The sequence below is a fragment of the Pteropus vampyrus genome, unplaced genomic scaffold (genome assembly GCF_000151845.1).
Source record: "Pteropus vampyrus isolate Shadow unplaced genomic scaffold, Pvam_2.0 Scaffold282, whole genome shotgun sequence".
NCBI classification, from domain to species: Eukaryota; Metazoa; Chordata; class Mammalia; order Chiroptera; family Pteropodidae; genus Pteropus; species Pteropus vampyrus.
The window spans coordinates 561,958-586,587 of NW_011889063.1; the positions used below are offsets into that span (position 1 = coordinate 561,958).

Below are 24,630 nucleotides of genomic sequence, written 5' to 3' on the forward strand. Positions count from 1 at the left end.
GTCCTAGTGCCAAAAAGGTTGGGGACCGCCGGTCTAGGGAAACTCGGCTTGCTGACGCCTCCGATGTCTCGAGGCTCCTTCAGCCCAGCCCCCTGTAGCGTTTCAGCCTGGAGACACCATTTGTGTGCCCTGCACCGGCAGAGGCATGTCACACTGAGATGGCCAGAAAATGGAAATATTCTCTAACTTCCATATAGAAACGCAGCTTTTGCAGGTGAATCAAATGAAGTTTCTATCCCAGCTTAGACACATACATGCCTGTGTTGTTCATTGTTAATCATTTAGGTAACAACTTAAGTTTTACTGACTCTTTGTAAACTTAGTGATTAACCACTCCTACCCCTCCCCCCACCATTAGCCCTAATGATTATCAAGAAACACATGGGGACAAAGCTTTGCACGTTCCCTTCAGCCCATCATTCTGTTAAACAGCTCCACCTCTTCGGGGCTGTATGTTACACTGACACCCTCTACAGTCTTGTGCATGTGTGTGTGCCTGAAGATGACAGTCACCTGAACACACGATAGACCTAATCTGCAAAAAATTACTTACTAATCAACACAATTTAACCACCACAAAAGTCAGATAATTATGAAATCATTCCATATGGCAATGAGACTCATCTTTGAAAAGAAATATTTAATGTTTTGAAATTTCCTGTAATTATAGCAAATAACATTGGTAAATGATGAAAAACAAAACTACTGAATTTTAATAGGGGTTTCCTTGTCATAGAGTTAGTTGAGATACTTGCAACAGTTGTTCCAGATACTCTTCTCCCGTGAAGTATAGATTAGAATGAAATCTGCATGGGGAGATTCAAAGATAAAATCTCTGAAGGGAGTTCTGTGTCCCTCCCATACCATTTTTATAATTCTCTACTCTCTTCCTTCTTCCTGAATATTACCAAAGGTGAAGAATAAAAACTTGATAATAAATTTCTCTGCTGTCAGCAAACACCTGCCTCTAAGAAAAAATAAAGTTTACACTCTTGTCATATAAGCTGTCACGGTGTGGCGGAGGGTCCCATTAGATTCTAGCGGAGCTGAAATGTTCCTACGGCACGGTGAGCACATACATGCCCGTAGCTATGGCAGCGTTGCACCTGAAGCATTACTTAAGTACCTCACTGTGTTGCCGTTGCCCACAGTGTCCAGTATAGCAACAGACTGCACAGGTTCGTAGCCCGGTACCATGGCCGAACAGGACCTGTCATCCCAGAACATGTCTCTTTGGCATAAGGATTAGTTTAGGCTGGTCAATTTTAGAGCCAGCGGACATGGGGATAGGCTCTGAAAACCAGGGAGAAGTGCCCTTGTGGAAGACAGCTCCTCTGTGAGAGAGATCGCCATCTGCAAGGGCGTCCCCCTCATTGTTCCGGGAAGTGGGGGTGCCTGACCTCTAGAAACTTCTAGTGCAGAAGGCAGCGCCTCAGGTCTATGTAACCACCTTCACCTGTTTTACGGTACTTTTCCTGGTCACCTGCCATAGCTGATTCCCCACCTCCAACATCATCTTTTGTCTTCAGCTGAAGATGGTACTTAAGGTGGCGCCAGCCATTTTTGCGAGTTACTCACTTTTCCTGGGGAGACATGTGTACGGGAGGTATATGTGTTATTAAACTGCTTGTTTTCCTTCTGCTAATCTGTCTTTTATTATAAGGCTGTCTCAGCCAAGAATCCAGAAGAGTAGAGGGAAAATTATTTTTCCTCTCCTGCAGAGGAATAGACTGCACTTACACGGCCCAGGGGTGCGGTAGGCTGTAGGGGTGCTTCTAGGCTTGTGAAGGTGCCCTCTGTGATGTTCACACAACAATGAAATCGCCTAACCACGCATCTGTCAGATGCACATTTGAGACGTATGCCTGTCGTCCAGTGGCACTGACTGTATCTGCTAATCAGGGTGTTTGCTCCTCCTTCACAGAGTGCTTACTTCATGCCAAATGGAGATCTAAATTTAGGCTACTATTTTTTGTCTTAGAACACTGTATGCTTTACTCTTCCATTCTATTAAGGAATGTGTTTATTTAAAATTCGATTATTTAAAAATTTAGTTCTTATTGTGGTAGTGCGTATATTATATGACACATTTGAGGAAAATGATTTTCCCGTAAAAGTCTACAGTTCGGGTGGAAAAAGATGTTTCATGCAAATGGAAACCAAAAGAAAGCTGGGTAGCTGTACTTCCATCAGGCAAAATAGACTTGAAAACAAGCGTGATGGAAGACAAGGACGGGCATCCCAGGATGTCACAGAAGACGGACGTCTGTATGCACAGGCACCAGTGGGGCACTCCTAAGTGTAGAGAGCGAGTATTAACAGATCCAAAAGGGGAAACTAGCAGCAACGTAGTCACAGTGGGAGACTTTAATGTCCCCCTTACATCAGTGAGAAAGCCGTGACTGGTTACGATCCACTTCAGTCTTCACAGCAATCTTTCCTCCTTTTGCTTTGCTTGTCAATCTTAATCATTACTTAAAAAATTAGACATACCATTGCTTGAAGTCGAATCCCAAACTTCCAGAAGGTACTGGAAGATCGTTTTCTCCTGTTTTACTAGGATGGCTTTACGCCGCTGGCCGTGGCGCTCCAGCAAGGTCACAACCAGGCAGTGGCCATCCTCCTGGAGAATGACACCAAAGGGAAAGTGAGGCTGCCAGCTCTGCACATTGCCGCCAGGAAGGATGACACCAAATCTGCCGCACTGCTGCTCCAGAACGACCACAACGCCGATGTGCAGTCCAAGGTAAAGGCCGAGCGCGGGCGGAGAGGGCTCTGCGGCCGGCAGCCTCCTCCCGGGCCACGAGAACCAAGTAGGCCCCCGCGATCCCGCACAGTCGCTTCCGGTCACCGAGGGGGAGAAGATACTTTCAGAGGTATTTCAGGAGGAAGGGGACAAAAATTAAAGAAAATTTTCATTAAAAGATGAGGTTCGGCTTTTTAGAAATCTGCTTATTCTATTTATAGTAAAAAAATAAATTAAAAAAAAACCCAGTAGAAACGGAGTTAGCGAGACGAGCTTGTATTGCTGGTTCTGTGACCGTCTTCTCTGAGCAGCGTGCGTTCTGGCCTGTCAGACTGTTTGCTTCGTCTGCAATGTGTAATGTCTCCCCTCTTTTTCCCACACGACACTGCTGCAGATGATGGTGAATAGGACAACCGAGGTACAGTATTACGGTTATACCCACCTTTGCCTTGCTTTCATTTATTTTGGTTTTTTGCCCAATTTAGAATAAATGCTCACTAATTTTTACTAATGATTTGAACTTCCATGAAAACTTTTCCCATAATCAAGGGAAATAGATAATTCAAGAAATTTAATGTAACGTATATTTGAAGCATTCTTTAATCAACGAAACTATTTAAAAACTTTATCAGTGTGAAATGAAACTCTTCTTTAATATGCATTTTACTGAGTGAGCTTTGCTATTAACTCTTGCCAATAAGACATGGCCCTCTTAATGAGGATTCTCAGGTTAGAGTCTAGCAAATTAAATTTTAAGGAGGTTTCTCTGCCACTGTTTTCTCCTTTAATCTAATCGCAGTTGCCCTTTTGTATATATGTTTTTTTTTTACCACATTCTATATAATCCATAATGATATCGAACAATCATGAGCAAAGCATTTGCCTTTCTCTTACTAAGTCTTATAATACTTGTCATCAAATCATCTGTTTTCTACATACCGAGAACATTGAGGTATATTTATTATAAAAAGTAATCTACATTCAAAGGCTAGGGAATATTTATGTAGGCCGCTTTTCACTTGGACTGACGTCCCTTGTGGTCACTGGGCTGTGGACCTGTGGGGTTTTGAGGAGCCACACTTTGTATTTACTGAGACTAGTGTGTTCCTAAGACTATTATTAACAAATTTACCTATTAAGTCACGAATATATTTGGGTTATTCATATTATTTCTTCCGGTCCATCTCTGTATGTGGCACTTAGGTCAGAAATTTTTTTTTTAAAAAACGCCCATCTGCTTGGTGAAATTGCTCAAGCCTGGAACCATACAAATTGATATCTTAATTATTGATTTTAATACATTTAATTTTTAGGTGATTTTTGGAGATTAATATACATTTTTCAAAACAACACTGACTCAACATTGTGTTGAAAGCAACAGTTTGCGTAATTTATGCTGAGTTAGAATTATTTCTTTGAGGACAGTTGAGTAAGACACGGGAGGGATACCTCCCACGGATGGCCCTGCTGAAGGCTAGCTGAGTATCCACTGCCACGTGGCCCAGGGAGGGTCCCTCCAAGGGAGTCACAGGTGGTCATTGAAGCTGTGTCAGACAGAAAGTTAATGTACTTTTGCAAATGAGAAAAATATTATATTTGAATAATTTGAAAAAGATTTCACAATCACTGTTTTTCTAATAAATTGTAACTTGGATAATAGACACTTCAGGATATGTCTGGATGATAGGAAATATCAAGATAAAAATGAAAAACATGCCATCAGTTATTTCCTAAATTATAAAAAAAATTGACATTTTATACAATAACAGCCAGTTTGTAGACTGACTTTCCCCTCTATTTTGATGTGAATATTTGGCATCAAGAAGAAACAAAATAAAAATATCCTAAACACAGTGTGAGATTTGGATGGGTAGTCACTATTCTTATTTGTGTCTTGCTTCTCTATAGTCAGAAATTATTTGCAGCTAATTTGGCTCAGAGCACAGAGGAATTGCTGTCACTTAAGGTGTCTGTGGGCTTAGGCCATTTCAAAAACAAAATCGCCAAAGCCTACATATCAAGCGAATAGAAAAGTAATGGTTATGATTTAGGTAATGTTTAGATAATATTTTTAAAAATACTATAGACAGCAGAGTTTATTTCAAATAAAAGAGAGCAATACAAAATAAGCTCACAACTATAGATAGGATCGATACCCAGTTTTATAGGAACAGTCTCGATCGTTTCTATAACCTTCCATTAAGAAATGAAATTACGACAATTACAGAGCAAGGGTATAATACATCTTTGCATACTTTAATAATAAAAATTAATATTCTTCTATTGTAAAAACGACAAAAATTTTTTTCATTAGAAAAAGAAAATGAAAAGAAATATACTTTTCTTCCATTTAAGACTTTCACTCATTTTTTAACCATTCTTAGAGGAACAGCCCTCTAATGCCCATATCATTGATTTAACCTGCTTATTTTATATCAATCTTATTTTATTGATTAAATTTGGTTTAAATAACATTCAAAATTGTGTTCAGCTGAATTTTTCCTTTATATTCACATTGATGCCAAGTATTTTGTTTAATTTTTGTTTTTAAACTTCTTTGTCGCTGTCACGACATAGTCTGACTACACACGGTTGTTAGGGAGGCCAGAGGCACCGTGACAGGGTGATCGATGCAGCATGAGCCGTGTGCCCTCTGTGAGGACTTCGGCAGGCAGTATTTTCATAGTTCCAGAGAGACGGCGCCAACCACTGCCATCAATCCTTTAAAAATGTATGAGTTTTGTGTCTTTCTCCGGAGAAGACATTTTTAATTCATAATTATGTTATTCCTGTGGCTGAAACCTTATGTCGTTTAATCATATTCTGATTTTCGGTAAAGCTAAACCAACTCAAGTAATGTGGTTTTGTATAAATAACAAACTCCTAAATAGATAAATTTTTCAGGTAATTAGGAAGAATGTTGCCAAGAAATGTAGGCTATTTATTTACCTGTTTATATATGTAGTTCTTTACCACCTCATAGCACTAAAATTTAAGTCTTTTTAAGGCGTTAATGATCTGAATTGAATTGCTCACATGCTAAGCAGACAATTGCCATGTGACTTTCTCCACTGATCCAGTGACCACAGCTTGTGGAGGGGAAGCGCTTTACCCACCGTCTTTTTCTTTCCTTTCCGTAGAGTGGTTTCACCCCCTTGCACATCGCCGCCCACTACGGGAACGTCAACGTGGCGACGCTCCTTCTGAACCGTGGGGCCGCCGTGGACTTCACAGCCAGGGTACGGGCGCTGGCAGCTTCCCTTTTGGGGGCAGGATGTGGGCATGTCAGTAGAGGAAAAATGAACACCAGGAAAGGCTGTATTTATTTATTTTTTGCCTGTATCTGTGCTAGAGATAGTAGATTTTTCGTGTTTTTTTCCCCTTCGAATTGCAGGAAGTCATCAGAACCCAGTAAGTGAAAAATAAGAATGTTGAAATTCTCATGCACACAAATCATTTGCAGCAGTTTAGGAGGATATTAATTCTGACATCAGCGTGAGCACTGAATTTAAAGAGCACGTCACGAATCGTGAATGAGCCTCATCTTCAAGTCAATAAATGAACTGTAAAAACTCTGAGAGCCCAAATTCTTTAAGCAGATGGGGTTATAGAAAGAAAGACTTTGGACTCAGGTTCCAGCCTCAGTCGAGTCTGAAACTTTCTGTGACGCAGACGTGCTCCCTTTGTCTTAGGTGGTGACGTGTGCATTCACTACGCCTATCGTAGGTATTGACTTGGTTATACAGTTTTATTCCGTTTTTTTATTCTCTAAAGTGCTTTATGCTTTGTGTGCTTTCTTCGTTCCTCAACGATTGAAGACACCGAAAGGTAGAAACCTTGGGTCAGGTTACCACGTAGGCCCTGCCTCCCCTGTGCCCTGGGACACAGTCTTCTTGTTTTCTCTCCTGGTGCAGAATGGGATCACTCCCCTGCATGTGGCCTCCAAACGGGGGAACACGAACATGGTGAAGCTGCTCCTGGATCGCGGTGGGCAGATCGATGCCAAAACCAGGGTGAGTGTCTGTGCTCCGTTTCCTACCGTGTGACGCTGTTTCGTCTTCTTTTAGCAGGCCCCCTAAAATGCCAGCCCCTAAACACACGCAGCGCAGTTTCAGGGAGATTGCTTTCTCAGATTGGATTTAAACCTCAGACAGTATATGTAAAGGTTTCACACTGCAAAGTGGAATTGACGTTTGCTCATACGTGCCCAGAGAAGCAGAGTGCCAGCCCCTCAGTGAGGTCGCTTGCCAAGCTGTCGCTCACCGATTTTCTGGGAACAGAGGTCAAGGACTGGACTCGGGTGTCTCTGCTTTGTTTAGTTGCGAGCTCCGAGAACCCCAACTTGTCAGTGTGCGTTAGCTCTGAGTGCGATTTTTATGTTGAGTATTTTAATACATGTTGAATGTCTTTTGCTTCTGACTTACCAGTTCCTAAACCATTTCGCTTCAGTGGTCACGCTACACCATCCTGAGCAGCAGCTCTGGTGTTATGTTTACAGAAGGAAGGCAGGTGCTTATGTTGCCCCTTCACACATGGCATCAGTAAGAAGCCGTGCTCTTTCTTTATTTTTCGAACTTGCTAAGTAAAACATAATTCTGAGTTTTTATGTACTTCTGGCAAATAATCAGTTAGGCAGAATGCAGCTGTGAGAAGTGCAGACTCGGAAGGCAGGCAGACCACCTGATTCCAGATTCTGCCTCTCCCGCTTACTGGCTGTGTGATCTTAGCAGTTTATCTGCCTTCCTGAACTTAAGCAAATAACAGACCTAACTCGTAGGGTTGTGTGAGAATTAATTCTTACTAACTATTGTTTTATCTTTTTTTTTTTTTTTAAAGCAAGGTGGGTAAATTGCTGAGCTTATAATATTTGATTATGATACTGAAATTATATTCACTTACTTGCTTAAACACTAAACTGGTAATTCAACTTTAGTCCTCTGGAGCAGATTTGGTTAATTATAGACTTCAGAAAAACTTTAAACATTCCCATAATTCGAAAATTTTGAAATGCATGGTGTAAAAAGTGTGTGGAAGATGGCGGATAGTCTGTGTCCCCCGTGACATTTTCTCTTCGCCTTGTTTGGTTCTGGGACTTCCTGTTCTCGTTCCAGAGAGTAGGGATGGAATCCAGTCCCCTTGCGGCTGTCGGGGCCAGCAGGTGTTTCTGTTTATTGAGCCTCTTCCTCGTTGAGGTCCTGGCACCTGCACCAGCCCCAGACTCTGCATTCCGGCCTTTAATGAACGACCTCAGAGAGCGCTGCTCTCCTGGCCTCCTTTCTCTCTGTACGGCGTTCGGTCCAGAGCATCTGTGTCACGTTAGCATGCCAGTTTCTGGGACATTCTGCATCAGTGGCATTCCCGCCCCTGGCTAGACCTGGTGTGGACGCAGAGACATCATCACCAGAGCCCCTGTGTTCTGGGGTCTGAAACACCTCACCCTAATGTGAGAACAAACTTTACGGCTAGTGAAAAATGGTGTCGTTAATTTAGGTTTTATTAAGGTCATTATTCTTTTTTATTTTTAAACTTATTTATTATTTAACCGGAGATATTCCATATAAAGTTTCTGGTTAAAATATTGAAATACATATTTCAGTGCAAACAGTAAAACTATACAAAAACATTAAAGGGTGATGAACAAAATTCGGTGCGTCGGCACCGGGCAGGCCCGGCCCTCGTTATTCGGAGCAGTAATTAAATAGCAGCGGTGCTGCCGGTCGCCACGGGCACGCTTTGTTCCGGCGCCTGGCGAAGCGCTGCGCAAATACCACCTCGCTTCGTCTTCCTGACGGCTTAGGGAGCAAGCATTTGTTTGCTTTTGAGAAAATAGCAGGTCTCCATTTGAGAAACAAGACTGCTGAAGGGGAAAATGAGTTCCAAGGAGCTGCGGGCGGCCGGGCTCGGCTTAGTCAGGGCAGAGCCGGCCTAGCGTAGGCTTCAGACGCTGGAGGGCGTCTCGGCGGAGGGGGCGGGGGCGCCGGCGGCCAGATAAACGCTGATAAATGCTGCAAGGTCTTGTCTCCCCTTTGAGGAATGGCCGACATGGGCGTGTGGTCCCCCCGTCCCCCCGACTCCAGTGAAGACGGAGGACACAGGGAGGAAGGTTCTGGAGGGGAATCCAGCGTGACCTGTGAACACAGTCTCAGGGATTTAAGTAAAAAACGAACTTAAATTTTAAAAATCTTTGACTACAAAACCTTGATGAGTTTTTTCTCAATAACGAGATGATCTCGTTTGTAGAAGATACCCAAATCCACTCAGACTGAGCGTGTTGGGCAACCTGAATTTGATGTAATTCACAGTCCTTTATAAGGCAGATGGATTGCCTCAGGAAAATGTAGGATTAGAACCCATTTAATCTTTATGCTTCGTGATGTGCTTGTGGTTTTTTGTGTGTTCTCCATATTTTCCCGTTGTTTTTCTGTGTTTTGGACGTTTCCACATGGTCACACGACGCATATTTCAAGTAATCCATAGGAAACACCTTTTCCTAAAAACGGTCTAAGGCAGCATCTCCTCATGTGTCACACGGGCTGTAAATGAAATAGGGTAAGAAAAATTGTGCCCATTTTATATATCGTGAAGCCGAGCCTTAGAGAGTCACCTGCGGTGGCGGAGCTGACACACACGCGGGGCTGCGTGACTCCCGAGCCCGCGTGGGGGACCGTGGCTCAGAATGCCTTCATGCTCCCAGTGCGGTTTCTCACGCTCCGGATCCCTGCGCAGCCCCCGCAGGATCACGGGCGGGAGAGGCTCCCCCAGATGTTAGACGACCGTGGCAGGGGGCGCTCTGGGGCTCCGCCACACGCCTGTCACCGAGAGGCCGGGCGGCGGCGTCTTCACCCCTCTGCCCACCGTTCTTTTCGAGGGTCCTCTCCGGCAAACTTTAACTCGGCATCCTGGCTGCATGAGTTCAGTGACTTTTGCGGGAATGGCAGGCAGGCTTTTCACGCCAGTTCCCCGGGCCCAGAACTTCCAGGTCTATTTTGGTTGTCCCGGGTCCGATAGCGGCTGAATGGACGTGACACAGCGCGGAGCCGTGATCCAAGGTCCTCGCCAAGAGCGGATGGCACTCGGCTCTGATGACTGAGCAGAGATCGTTGACGGGGCTGTGTGTAACTCGAAGTGGACTGTAGGGAAGGCAACAGGGCAGTGAGTGTCTCTGGGGTTGGGACAGCAGGGCTCGCCCCCATCCCAGACCTGCAGGGGCAGAGGTGGAAGAGGTTACCAGGACGTCGGGGGGACCTGGAGGAGGCAGAAAGCAGCTTTGGCGCAGGCATGACCTTTGGTGGAGCCGCAGCCAGACTTTGGAGCCCCCCTCGGAGTGGCTCCCTGCAAAGCGGTCAGATGTTTCTCCTTGACTGGCGCAGCCTGAAGCCAGAGGGCAGGGAGCCCCGCCATGTAATCCTGAGGGGTCTGTCTGCAGACACGCAGTGGGCGGGGAAGGTAGACACGGATCTGGGGGGTCTCTCAGAGGACCCCAGGACACCGGGTTGGGAAGACTGTAGGTGAACTGTATTCCCTAGGAGGCAAGTCACCCAGGGGCCCAGCCTAGGTGAGAGACACAGAGAGGGATGTTGGGGCTCTGGGCAGATCTGAAGCTGCTGGGTCCTCTTGGCTCCTGCCACCCTCCCTTCCTCCACCGCTGCCTGCTGCCTCAGCCTCTTGCCCTTTGAGACTCCATTTTTCTTTCCCGAATCCTGGAATTACCACTTAGTTTACGTGATCAGGGTTTCATTTGCTCTCACTTTTTGTCCATCATTCTTACATTTGGTCTCATATTTCCCACCTCCTCTGCTTTCTGGCCATGCCACCCTCAGGAGAGGTTAAACCCAGAGCCCAGGGTATCTGGGATGCGCCAAGGTCAGAAACTGCCTGCGAAGTACCCAGCCAGACAGCTCTATAAACAACATGCAGTTGCGCCACAAATGTATTTGACGCTGTTTCACTGCATTTTTAATAAATGTTATCCTCGAGAAATAATTACGTAGTTCGTGGGTGAAAAACGTGTGGAAACCTTTAGCAGAAAGTGAAAAAATAACCCTTTCCTTTCACCATCCTCAGGGAGTGTTTCAGAAAAATTTATGAAAATAGTGACAATTCAAGAGAGAACATAGATGGATAAAATTAGGTAAAGGAGAATTTTAGGTACGAGTTGTGTTTAGGTGACGCAGGTGAGAACGGCGTCGCAGTGCAAGCTCTGGGCGAGCTCCAGGCAGCGGGGCGTCCGCGTCGCGGGCTTCCCCAGCACGCGGGCACCTGTCCCCTCCTGGCCCTGGCTCTGTCTTCTGCCCACTGTCTTGTTTTCTCCCTCACTCCCCGTCCCTGTCATTTCACGGTCTGCTGAGTCACTGGGACGGAGTTCAGGAAACCGTCTTCGAGGTGGCAGTAGATGCAGACTTGGTTTAAAAAGAAAGTGGACTCAGGCCTGACTCCCACTTGCTTGGCAGGACGGGCTGACGCCACTTCACTGCGCAGCGAGGAGCGGGCACGAGCAGGTGGTGGAGCTGGTGCTGGAGCGGGGCGCGCCCTTGCTGGCCAGGACGAAGGTGAGTCGTGGGCCCGCGCGGCCACCCTCTGCAGCTCTGTTCTGCGTGGAGTAAAGTGTCAGGTGTGCGCTATGCTATTCCTTGGTGCATTTGCGCTAAGAATGAGTAACTTGTCAAACTTCTAAAAGTATTTAAAATGAACAAATACCTGCGGTAAGATGTATGCAAGGTATGCCTTCTCATTCTTTCTGCATTTTCCTGCTATTCTTACTGCACATGGAAATGTAAATATTGCTGTATTGCATGTAAATGGGAATAGCTCACGTTCCGTGAGTCTACGTTTTTACGGTACTCTGAGATGGCTGTGTTAACGTAGGATTACCTTTTAAAGCAGCACAGTTAGCAATACAACATTAATCTTCTAGCTTTCTGGTTGGACCTAGTAAAAAGCATGACTCAGCGACACACTGGTTGGTTGCAGCTGGGGTTCGTTGGTGATGTGCAGAGCACAGGTGAGCACCGGCCTCCTAGAGGGGTGGTCAAAAAGAAAAAAAAAGGTCAAGCAAGCTGCTGCTCTGCACGGCACGGCACGGCACGGCTGGCTCGCCTTCGTGTCGCATTTCATCAGTATGCTCAGCCACGGGTAAAACTCATATCCATGTCGATAACAACCAGGCGACAAGCTCATTTATTGCAGGTTTTCATTATAAAATAGTTTTAAAGGTTTATTACTGTACACTTCCCTGTTTTTAGCCTTACTTTGCGTTACCAAAAGCTATCATGAAACACAAATCAAACACAGTCATACAGCTATTTAATGGGATAAGCAGCAACCCTTGGATCCCTAAATATAACAGAAACTTAGGCGAGGGACATTTCTTAATGTTGTCTCCCCCTTTCACCCCCCAACCCCCTGAATAGGAGGATTGGTATCCACTGATGCTGTCACTGAGGTAAGCCGAGAAAAACAAGGCAGCCAACACAAGGAAATATTTTTCAATGTATGCTATATTTTAATTGAATATTTAAGTGAAATTATTTAGAGCACAAAGTACCCCACACATTTGAAATATGTGTACAATGAACATGGTCTTTAAAGATATGCCCCCCAGGCCGTGAAAGGGTGTCTTCAGATCAGAAACGCAGAACAGAAACAAATGCCCTTAGTTATTTTTACTGTTACACCTACAATAGACTGTTGTGGAGACCTGTCTTTAAAATACAACACTTCGGGCTGCATAATGCAGATGTAATTATGGAAAGTTTAATGGAGGAAACAGATTGAAATTTAAATAGAAATAACAGGATTTCAGACCAGCCACGTTACAACCAATAAAGTCTACATAAAATTGAGGCTAGGCCGAGGACGCTGTTCCACGAACTACAAAATAATCTCATCTACAGAGTTTGCCCGTTAATTGTCGTATCACTGGTGAAGACTGTGGATTACCTAGTTGGATTTTTTTTAAAGCTTCTTGTAAAATCGAATGTGATTCATGAGTAAGGATCCAGCATAAAGAGTCTGTGATGGCGTGACTGTGTTCATGTATTCATTCATTCATGCACTTATTCAGTCGTGCGTGTGCCACCCAGCTGTCGTGGTGAGCAGCTTCCACGTGCCAGGGTGCGTTCCAGGCCCCGAGGGGCTATCGAGGTCAATACTACACAGTCCACGTTTTAAGGAGCTCAGAGTTTAAGTGGACGAGCTGGACAGGGCGACCGTCACAAAGGTAGAGCTCCGCTCAGAGCGAGGACATGAAGATGAGCCAGCGCCAGATTCCAGGGCCTGGGAGTGGACGACACCACACGCCAGACTGTCCCCCGCCCCGTGAAGACTCTCAGCTTTGAATTACCCATCATTCCTCCTTCAAGCAAACATTCGTCTGTCTACTTGTCACTCCCCCTTGTTCTTGAAGGCTCTAGCTCAGCAAAGTGTGGCTCTTCTCCACACCCGCGTCCTAATCCTTCATGACGTGAATGGTCTTGGCAAGAGCTGCAGATGGGCCTTCTGGTTGGCCTCTCAGTTTGGGGACAGTGAACGCTCCATAACTTGTCTGTCTGACCCCCCCCGCTCCGCCCCCCGCCATGACCCCCCCCACCCCGTCTGTGCCTCCGCCGACTCCCTCTGGAGCCCCAGCCCCTCAACGTGTGCATTCTGCTGGGCCTGCCTGTCACCGTGTCTGTGTCCATGGTTCATCCAGCTCCCTCACATTTGCCCAGCACGAAGATGTAGTGATTCACGCCTGTCCCTGACGTAGCCACGTCACCCTGATCAAGTCAACTTGAATCTGGCAGCGCCTGTGGCGGCAGCAGACACCCGGATGCACAACGGCTGGCTTTACGTCCGTGACCCCTGACCCCAGGCCGCCCCTACTCCCGCTCTGCTCACTCTCACGCCTGCTCTCTGAGCGTTCTGTACTTTTCCTTCTTTCTTCAAACTTTTACAACTTCTTTCTTTGACTCCACTTCCCACAACACTGAGAAAATGGAAGCAATCAGGAGAGGATTTCCATGGCCCTGCCTCACTTCCTGTCTAGGCAGCAACCGACCCAGGCCTGCATTGTCTGTTCACTCGTCACTGTCACCTGACACACCACTTGCTCCTCCCTGCTCAGAACTCTGCTTACCTGCCTTCTGGGACATGGCGCTCTGCCGGCTCCACCTGTTTGTCCAGCTGTCACTTCTCAGACCGTAGTCCCTCCACGTTGTCAGACGTGTGGACGTAGAACCTGCGGAGGCCCGTCTTGTGTCTTCTGTCTGTCCACGCAAGAAGTCTCGTCCGCTTCTGTCTGTGACTCCTACCCACGTGCCGATGACACACAGATGTGCATCGCGGAGCTGTGTGTGCAGATGTCGGCTCGCCGTGGCTGCCGGGACGTCTGTCCAGCCTCTCGTGTTCAGGAAGTCCAAAATTCAGGGCCTGCTGCTCCCCGCACGCCCACACCTGATCCCCGCAAGGTCTGTCTCACCTCGGTTCGCGGCCATCCCGTACTTCCCGTTTCTCAGGCCTCATGTAGCGCTTGGCTCTTCTCCTTCTCTCTCTTTCCACGTCCTGTCACCAAACCTTGTCACCTTTCCCTCCAGAACATGTCACTAAGTCAGCAGCTTCTTAGCAGGCCCCTTACCACCGCCCGGTGCAGCTCGCGTCCACCTGCTGGACGAGGGCAGGAGCCCCTGGTCGGCCACCGCCCTTTCCCGCGCCTGGTGGTCCTCGGTGCAGCTGGCGTGACAGTGCTGTCCTAACCCTCCCAACAGCACCAGCTCATTCTGGGGGGTCAGAGACCCTGCTCTGGTCTCCTCCTCTCAACTGCTCCTCTGTCACTTGCCTTCAGCTGCCCTCGCCTTACTATGAGTCCGCGGGGCGGGCGGTCCCCACACAGCGTGCTCAGCAGGACCAGCGCCCACCTTCCTCGTCTTCCGTGAGGTCGTGCTGTCTGCTGGAGGCCACTGCCGGACACGTCCCCAAACCCCACCCGTGCTGACTCCTGCGGCCAGCCTCAGCTCCGCTGCTCCTCAGCGTGGGTGACCTAACACACTCCATTTCAGTTCGTCCTCGCCGGGCCACCTGCCACCACTGAGGATGCAGGCGCTGGGGAGACGGGGCCCTGCTGCTCCCTCGGGGCTCGAGTTGGTCAGAATGAGCAGACGGGTCAATGGTGAAGCTCTTCTTTGCCACGTCGCCTTTACGTGGACAGAGCAGCATTAGGACTGATGGAGCGTCAGAGACCCTGCGACACACCAGGCCCAACAGTGCCGCGGCCCGCGCGCCCTCCCCCGGGCCTCCCCCCGGTGTGCGATCCCTCCCCGTCAACTCGCTCTTCCTTTCTAAGCTTATTTTATGACGTTCTGAACGTAAAGGCGATCGTTACGAACAGAGAGAAGCTCAGAAGCGAAGCGATGCTGGCAGAGTCTCGCGGCAGCACAGCCGGGAGTTCAGGGGCCCGTCTCCACGTGCCCGCCCGCTGCTGAGACCGCCGTGCCAGTGGCCCACGGAGGGCACGGGCCTGTTCTGGCTCCCTGTCCAGTACCTGCTTCTTGGAATGAAACGACTGCCATACTGGACACCAGGAAGAATTTTTTCTCAGTGGCCCTATTTACATGGATAGGGAAGAACCACTCTCTTGAATGGGCACGTTTTTTTCTAATTTAGTTTCTTTCCTTATTTTACACATTTTTTCCTGTGAGCTTATTTATTTAACTTCAAAAAATGAGAGTCTTACCTATACTGATAGTCATCAGTGAATTACGTGCTGTTTTGTATTCCCAAGTTGACCTGCGAGAACTAAGGCTAAAGCCGTTTTGGGTGGCAGTGGTGCTCATACATTAGATTGTAGTCAAAATTTAAAAGTTGCGTGTCCTTGACCCTACCCCACATTTGCCTTACACTCTACTAGCTGTGACCTGACCACCTGTCCAAGTCCAGTTCGTGTCCTGTGACAGAAGGAATCGTGGATCTAGAGCCCATCCTTCGTCGTCTGCCTCTCTGTGTAGAATAAAGTTCATGCAGAGAGATTAATTGAACGTGGATTTCTGTGTATAGAATTGGATATGAGTAATTTAAGCATCATGATCACCTGTATCTACTGTCAGCCTAATAATTGTGAGATCCAGCTGCATAGCCACACATAGAACGTTTTCATTTATGACATACTCATTTCTGTTTTTGCCTAAGAATAGCATAATTATGAAAGTAAGTGTTCTCTGAGCGTCCTTCTCTGTCAGATGCAATCTGCTGTATATTTAGATGTCAAATAGAAAAACTTTTTCCCCTACCACCGTGTCAGAGGTCGAGAACTGATGGTGTCGTGTTTCAGAGCCTGACCGTGATGACTGACCGGGAATGGCGGGTTTTGTTTTGGCGCACAGAATGGGCTGTCTCCGCTGCACATGGCCGCGCAGGGGGACCACGTGGAGTGTGTGAAGCACCTGCTGCAGCACAAGGCGCCTGTGGACGACGTCACCCTGGACTACCTGACGGCCCTCCACGTCGCCGCACACTGCGGCCACTACCGCGTCACCAAGCTCCTCCTGGACAAGAGGGCCAATCCGAATGCCAGGGCCCTGGTAAGGCTGGGAACAAGTGAGGGTAGGTGACCCCGTGGCCACGCCACGGTGCGGACACCAGCAGTCACAGTCACAGACGTGCAGCCAACTGCGCCAATGCCACCTTCCTGCCTTCCCAGACTGCCGTAACCGGTGGGGCGGGGCAGGCGTCCGCGGGCAGCACGGCAGCATCTGCACGACCAGCCTGTGGCCGGGAGGCAGGCAACCTCTGGGAAACAGAATTTGAAAAATAAGGAGTTATAAAATAAGTTCTAGACACCCCTATACAGAGTCAGGATAAAAGCGTGAAAAGTTGAACTCCGTCAAGCTCTTTGGAAAAGAAGGTGGCGCGTGGAGAGCGCGTCGCCGCGCGGAGGCCGGGGCAGCGTCATGGGGGCCTCCTCGCCGGCTGCCCGCCCGGCGCTGGCCGATGGACCCGGTGCCCGGCATCTCCATGCTTCAGGGGGTGTTGTGCAGACGCCCCAGAGCTGCTTGAGGGGGCTGCAGGAGGCGGTCCCTGGGGCAGCTTCTGTGTCCCCGAGTCCAACCCTCCGCGCGTCCTTTACGTTCTGACTGTGATAGTCGGGAGCATTAGCCGTGTGCTCACTCAGGCCTCTTGTTTCCAGTTCTCGAACTAAAAGCGAACCTTTTTTCCAGACGTTTCATGATTCATTCAGCTAGATTAGTCTACAGATACTATCTGAGAGAATGCCATTACGCTTATCAAATATTAAATCTTAGGTTTGTTACAAAATTCCAGCTTTCCACTGAAATCAAGTTATTCCTCATTGCTGGGGAAGCAAATGTACTTTTAGGGTTATGTGCAGTTATATAAGGATATTTGTTTTCTCACAAGGAGGAAAATACTCGTTTTCAATCAGACGGTGGTCAGTACGCTCATCCAATATCACGATCTGATAATTACAGACCTTTTAAGTGTTGCATATACCTGTGGGTCTTGACATCTGGCTTATTACACAGCTCATAAATGGGAACTGACTTAACAACATAATGAAGAATAAGCCGTAGGTTAAGTCAGACCGTTAAGTCTGCTTTCCGAAGAACTGCTAATGTAGAGAAATGCTGACTGATGGTCCGTCCCCATGGGGCCTGAGAAACTGTTAACTGGCAGAATAGATACAACTATTCTGTATATAGGGGTCACTGCAAATAAAAATATGATACTTAAATGTACACGTAAGGGTGGAGCATGGGGATAGTTAACAAATTTTTATGTAATTCGCTCCAATTCCTACATGGTAGCCTACTTTGAAAAGTTCGGAAGTGCCTTAAGGGCCTTTCCACACCCCTTTGTCTCTGAGAGGCATCTCCTTCCAGTTATTCCAGAAATTCTGCATAGTTTTCTTGAAAATATTCAGGAATTTCATAATGGTTTCTTTATAAAATATATTCGATGGACATATCTTATAAAAACTTAGTAATATAAGAAATATAATGTCGAGGTATAAAATATTATCAACGTGACTTTTCCTAACGTACCACTCCTTATAAAGAAATTTTAATATAAGCTAAATAAGTTCTGGGTATAAAAAGTTATCAACATAAGTAACGATTTCTGCTAATTTGCAACACCTTCTCCATGAAGGAAGTGGTGGAACGTTTATTGAAAGGCAGTCACGCTCTTGGATTTCTGAGGTCAAACAGATGAATGGTCTGTACGCTCTGAGCAATGGCCCTGCGTCAGGAAGGAGCGTGCTTGTCTCGGATGCGTTGTCAAGTCGTTCTGTGGCCTGGGCAGTCACTGCTCCACAGCCTCTCGGGTTTTTCCTTCCTGGAAGAGTAGGCCCACCTCGTGTCCTCGCTCCTTTCTCTGTAACCACACAAACAGGGTTACGTGCAGACCCACCCCACGCAAGCAAGCTCAGCGCTGCGGGAACGCTCCGTCACCTCTCTTTCCAAATCCCAACACCTGCAGCATTAGAAGACATGGCGACAGGGGACGATGTAGCGTTCACGCCTGCCGTGTGCCAGCATGGAGTTGTGTGAGAATCGTTTCTGCATGTTTTCAACTAACTCGATTGTCTTTTGCACAGAACGGTTTTACTCCACTGCACATTGCCTGCAAGAAAAACCGCATCAAAGTCATGGAACTGCTGGTGAAATACGGGGCTTCCATCCAAGCTGTCACAGAGGTAGAGAGCGCTCCGGCTTGTCACGAAGCACCCCCTCTTCCTCTCTGCCCCTCCTCTTGCCACCTCTGTCCTCTCCGCTCAGTTTCATTTTGTGAAGAAGCCCAGACCCCGTGCAGAGGAGTAAAACTGCTGTCGCTTTGTTCCGCAGTCTGGCCTCACACCAGTGCACGTGGCTGCCTTCATGGGCCACTTGAACATTGTCCTGCTGCTGCTGCAGAACGGCGCCTCTCCCGATGTCACTAACGTTGTGAGTATGGCTGGGGCCGGAGCGAGCGCTGTGCGGCAGAGCGGGTGTGTGTGGGGTGTCGCGTGCCTGCTGTCACGGCGCCCGGGGACACGCTAGAGAAAAGCTGACAGCCGCCTTGGTGGCGGGCAGTGAGGCAGAAAACCAGACAGAGGCTGCGGGCCGTTTGGCCCCCGCGGAGCCAGCGCCCAGCACGCATCCTGCGTGCGTGTGTTTGAACAAAGCGCCAGGTCGCAGCACCTCTGGCCGAGCTTCGAAGCGGGGCTGGAGGAAGCCCACGGGGCTCCCCGCAGGCGCAGAGGGTCCCGCCCTGGCCATGTTACTCCTGCACCCGGTCGTCCCAGACCGCTGACCAGAGACAGGCCGCAGCTAGGCACCCTGACCTGCCTCCCTCCCCCCTCATGCCGAGTTTTCGTTTTGGCGTGGGAACGTGGGTCTGCAGGCAGCTGTCATCCTGCCCCTCAGTAGTGGCTGCCCACAGCCCCCCACCAAACACAGGTCAGGGTTTCTGCTCCCAGTCTGCTTTGCTCCCCCACTGTCCAGAGTCAGCCCCTCCGCCCTCATGGGGCCCCAGCCTGGCTTCCCCCTGTGCAGGGCCCTCCCTCCGGTCTGAGCTCAGTGGGCCCCGCGTGGCGCCTTCAGGGCGAGGCAGAGCTAGGGCTTACCACCCCACCCGCCCCCCATGAGCAGGCTGCCTGGTGTTAACGAAGCATGTTTTCTCCAGCAGTCAGCCGGCGGGCGCCTGTCCCCGGTTTTCGAAGTCTCATTGCCTTTGAGTTGGGAAACAGAACGTTCACTTTCACTCTGTTTCGTGTTCCCTCTCGCATTCTCATTTCTTTCTATTTTCACACCGTTTCTGTGCTGAAGTGTGTGATGCGTGGACAAAAATCCATGGGAAATTTTTTTTTATTTTAAATATCACTTAATACTCCCTCTTCTCGTTATTCAAAATTGGAGCATAAAGCCATTAAAGAATTGAATTATAAAGTCTATGTTTCTAAATTTCCCTAATTATAGCTTATTGGTCCTAAAGTAACAATGTTATATGCTTATCTTTACTCCATTAAGAATAAGTAATTTCACAACGTGCCAACTGGAGTTTAATTTGTAGTCACTTCTTAGAACTTTAAAAGAAATGCACGTCATCCCTTGCTTGTTCAGAGGTGACCGCCTCTCCGTTTCTCAACTGAGGTGTGTACAGACCAGCAGCTCTGCCCAGAAGTGCCCTGTGCTCTTTCTCGTTCTGCTGCGTTCTCCACGTTCGCCTCATGGCATCATAGCAGCAACGGCGAGACTGTCACATCATGCTATCGTGTCATAGTAGTAACACGAGCAAGTTTCACATATGCCGTGTGATGCTTGATTAAAGTCTCCTGAGGTCATCTTTTTGAGGGGAGACTTTTGCAAAGTTGTCAAAGAAAATTCATATGAAACGGTTGTGTGATTCTGTGGCCACTTTAATTTGCTTCCTAACTGCCCAATTCCAAATTATTTGAGAGCTATGGGTTTACGCCATACGGACATCCTCTACTCTGCAAAAAATGCTATAGGTAGATTTTCATATAAAAATAAATAAAATATAAATTGAAACAATAAAAATGTTGACGTGTTTTAGGTTCTTTAAGATTCTCAAATTTGACAATTAGTCTACAAAACGTTATCTTCTGTCAGTCATATGAAGTTCTCTGTTCGCTTTACGTTCTTATTTGTCCATTACATGCTCTTTCCCTTCAGCCCCTCGACATCAGACCTCGAGAGGCTCCTGCCAAGGGAATCCTCTCCTCGGCGTGTTGCCCAGGTGTTGTTTGTGTGTTTGTTTTTATTTTGGTACGATGTATCTTTCAGGGAGCAGATGCCATGTAGACAGGGTTGCCGGATGAAATACAGGACTGCCTGTTAAATTTGAATTTCAAATAAACAACAAGTGATTGTTTTTAATACAAGTCAGGGCATACTTATACTAAAATAATTGCCATTTGTCTGGAATTAAATTTAACTGGTCATTCTGTATTTTTATCTGCTAAATCTGGGGACCCTCTGTTTAGAGGGACGCGGCTTTCTCTGGCGAGGGTGCCCGTGTGCCTGTGTGTTCTCAGAATGTGAGGGTCTAGCCACTGGGCCCCTGACTCTGCAGGTTGGTGATGGACGCGTGTGGACACTGCCTGCCTGCCTGCTGTGTCGGAGTCGGCCCTTCCCTGACCTGCCCTTGGAGCCTTTTACGTGTCGCCTGAGACCATGTCGCATTTTTGGGTGTGATGCTTTCTGTCGTGCTTTGACGCTTGCCGACTGACACAGCCAAAGTGGAGCCTGTGTGCTGCCAGCAGAGTCGTGCTCGCCGCTGGGAAGCGGGCGTAACGCTTAGTCCTGCTTCAGACGCGAGCACCTCCGTGCTCTCGCCAGCCCCGCTTCTGTCTCAGCTCCTCTCAGACGTGTAGCGCTGGCCCTGTCACGTGGGCGTTAGCACCACGCAGCTCACAGAGGCCCCTAGAACCCAGAAGGCTGAGCCGCCACGTGTAACACGTCCGCCAACACCGTGGGAACGGGGACCAAGCACCTTGGGCCTGTCCAGAGTCCCGTGTGCGGTGCCGGCACGTTCCAGGCGAGGTTCACACTTCCTATCACATTTAAGGTTTTCTCCCGATCCTAGAAGTTAATTAGTTTAAGATAAAGCAAGCAAGGGTGTGGAATAGGCTGAGGGGCCCCCCATCACAAAGTGGAAGTTGCTGAGTAAAACCGTGTGCGCCCTCTTTCGCTTCTTATTTATAGTCATATGTAAATAAGGGTAATGGAATATAAACGAGTAAGGGCAACTCACGGCGAAGTCGGGTGCCCCAGGGCCATTAAGGAAGGGGTCAAGCCAGACCCCTGTCACATGGAGAGGGGCCGGGCGTCTATGAACATAACTGTTAATGCTTTAGGTTTTATGTATAACGTCAATTTCAAACGTGTAAATACCATAAAAATAATTTTAAGTATAAAATAAGGAGACTGGAAATAATAAGACTAATGTGGGAAACATTTTACTGACGAAGCTTGGCTGGTGGAGCGGACGTGTAAACTCATCACTGAGTATGTGCCCTGAGGCCTCTTTGACTTAACTTCTGTTAAGGAAATTCATTTTTGTCTTTATTTCTACCCAAATTGGTAAAATTGCTACACCTTTATAAGACCTAGAGATTTGAGGGTTTTTTAACAGGTAGACGATCTTAGCCTCATCTATTTAGAGACAGGTTTTAAATTAGACAGAAAACAGATATAGTTTTCCAAAGGGGGAAAGTGCCACACATCCGAAGTCTGAAGACAGACGTTGCTGTTCTCATAGTAAGTCGTTTTATAAGACGGCATACTTCAGATACACTTCCTTGACAAAAGTCAACTTATATCATCAGAAAATGAGGCCATTGAAGGATGAATGAATCATCAGTAAAAGAAAATTAGAGTAAACGTCCGGTTTAATGCTTTCAGAGTCAACTCGTTTGAAATGAACTTCTCATTTATAAGCAATGGGATCTCTTAATACTAGGGCGGGCGGGGCGGGGGGGCGGTGCTGCAGCTAACTGTAAGTCTCCCAGATTCCTCGTGCAAGGAGTCAGAAGAAATTATTCTCTGGCGTTTGTCAGAAGTATCCAATTACCACAACCAACTCAAGAGTTTAGTTTATTTAGAGTGGTTTACTTTACTTAGTTGAAATCAGCCTTATTTTCTAGGATAGTTGAGGTGAATAAAAGTAATAAGCTTTCATCCAGTATCTGTGTCCTTTAGAACTGTAAAATTATTTGAATGAGTGAATTTCTGCCTTGTTCAGAACTACATCTGTTTTAATATATATACTGACTTTAAAAAATCCCCCCAAATCTGTTTTTTAGAATCAGTAATTAACAGCTTCTCAACAAGAAAATTCTCTTACATGTAACCATCACCCTTGTGCTGCAGCTTATGCTACCATTTCCTGATAAGTGTGGTGCCTTGATGGGCACAAGGCCGCCTGAGAAGTGACCGCATGCCCAGGACTTCACTGTTGGCGTTGGCTTTGCTCATCTCCCAGTAGTTTTTCCAAACAACCGTCATTAAATATGCTCATCGGTGATAAGTAGGGGACCTCCCGCACAGGTCAGATGTCATTACAAACAGTCATTGTCTAGTCTCATAGCACAGAGACAAATCAGACACAAGGTAATAGTTTATTTCAGAAAGAAATTTTGAATTCTGAGAAGGAATCAAGTCTGCACCATTAAGTACGGTGCAGGTGACGTGACCTTTTGCAATGTGTTGATCTTCAGCATCTAGACCTCAGTAAAATGAGATCGAGTTGTAATCAAGTAGCTGAGTGTGACAATGACAGATTTCAGATTAAAGAGTGAGAAATAACTTCACACCACGACAACCAGCTTAGGCTCCACCAGGTCAGTTACAGCGTGCGATCCCAGGGTGTCCTGGGTGTTTGGGTAAGTTCAGTTGTTTGGTGTGGGCTGAAAAAAAATTGTTTGCTTATCCTTCTGATCCTTCTGAAGACGGGGAAGATGCGAAACTATGTTTTTCCAGACTAAATAATAAACACTTATGCCTTTTCATAGTTTGCTAAACTTCTGGCACGTTGCCGAGCTTCATGAAAAGGCACGCTGTGTTGTTCCCCACCCAGAGCAGTGGGCTCACTGATGGTCCCCACTTTGTGTCCGCAGCGCGGGGAGACAGCGCTGCACATGGCCGCCCGGGCTGGCCAGGTGGAAGTCGTCCGGTGCCTTCTGCGGAACGGCGCCCTCGTCGACGCCAGAGCCAGGGTAGGTGCCGGCATGCCGCGCCCCTTGCGCATGTGGGGTCTGCCTTTCGGAGAGGGCGTTCGTGTCCCTGAGCTGCAAACGGCCTGGACCGCGAGCTCAGGGCCAGCTTTTCAGGCTGAAGGCGAATGCACCTCAGTTTTGGAAACATTAACATTTGAAAAAACGTGCAATCGAGTATCTAAGAAATACAGCATTGAGTGACAATTTTAGTACTTTTTTGCCTGTGAAAGTACTCTCACGTATATCTCCTTAATTTCATGATTTCTATAGTTTTACCCGTGTCACATATACACTATGCGTATTACATTCCTTTATTCAAAGCCAGATCTCCACAGACAGCCCTTCCTAGTAACTTAAAACGATACGCAAAGTCCTAACGTTTCCGCGTGGGCTGTTCCGCGCCCCCCTGTCCGCGGTGAGCTCTGCCCGCTCCTCACTCTGAGGCCTGGCAGCCTTCCCTCCCGCCTCGCAAAGCGGGGTTTGGGCCCTGTGGATCGTGTCGTTGGGTGTTTCTGTTTCCGATTGCTTCCATCCCCCACAGGCCGATTTTTCCTCTCCTTTTAAAAAAAATTTCTCATTCCAGTGCCTTTTTTTTGACTTTCTTTTCTCTACACTGAATATACCAGCGATTTTTACCAGTAGACTGTGTCTCGTAGCCCATTGACTTTGGCACTAGCGTCTTTGGTATTCTTGTGGAACATGTAAACACTTTCTCCCTCAGTGGCTGACACGCCTAAGCCAGAGCTTGCTTCAACTCAGCTCTCCCATCGTTGGGACGAAGTCGCCCGGCTGTAGCTGCTGTCACGGCCTCTCACACCCAAGTCTTTGTCCTTAAGTGTGAGAGTTGGATTCAGAACCTTGAAGCTTCTTCCCAGACCTTCTTACCATCTCTGGCTCTGAGACTTTCAGAGCGTTTTCTCCACAGCCTTGCATTACTTTGACTTTCTAAGATTTTGTCACCTTTCTATCCATTGTACAGGGAGTGTAATTTTTGGTTATTGGTCATCATCATTGGTATTTTATGTTCTTAAATATTTCGAGCTTTTGTAATTCAAGGCTTATCCTTCCCTGCTTTAACATTTTCCTCAGTTTTTGTTTGTCTGTTTTTCTATAAAGACGATTTTTAGAGCAGCTTCAGGCTCACAGCAAGTTAAGAGGAAGGTACAGAGATTTCCCA

At 47.4% G+C, this 24,630-nt stretch overlaps 1 protein-coding gene across 1 annotated transcript in view; it reads left to right on the forward strand.

Annotated features, from left to right (window-relative positions):
• The window catches only part of ANK2 (ankyrin 2), a 269,516-nt gene that overhangs the window by 147,532 nt on the left and 97,354 nt on the right, over positions 1–24,630 (forward strand). The window contains exons 6-13 of the mRNA XM_023520862.1: positions 2,561–2,746; positions 5,887–5,985; positions 6,661–6,759; positions 11,197–11,295; positions 16,102–16,299; positions 18,333–18,431; positions 18,580–18,678; positions 23,355–23,453. Of these exons, the coding sequence (XP_023376630.1) occupies positions 2,561–2,746; positions 5,887–5,985; positions 6,661–6,759; positions 11,197–11,295; positions 16,102–16,299; positions 18,333–18,431; positions 18,580–18,678; positions 23,355–23,453 (978 nt within the window). The remainder of the gene's footprint in view (positions 1–2,560; positions 2,747–5,886; positions 5,986–6,660; positions 6,760–11,196; positions 11,296–16,101; positions 16,300–18,332; positions 18,432–18,579; positions 18,679–23,354; positions 23,454–24,630) is intronic.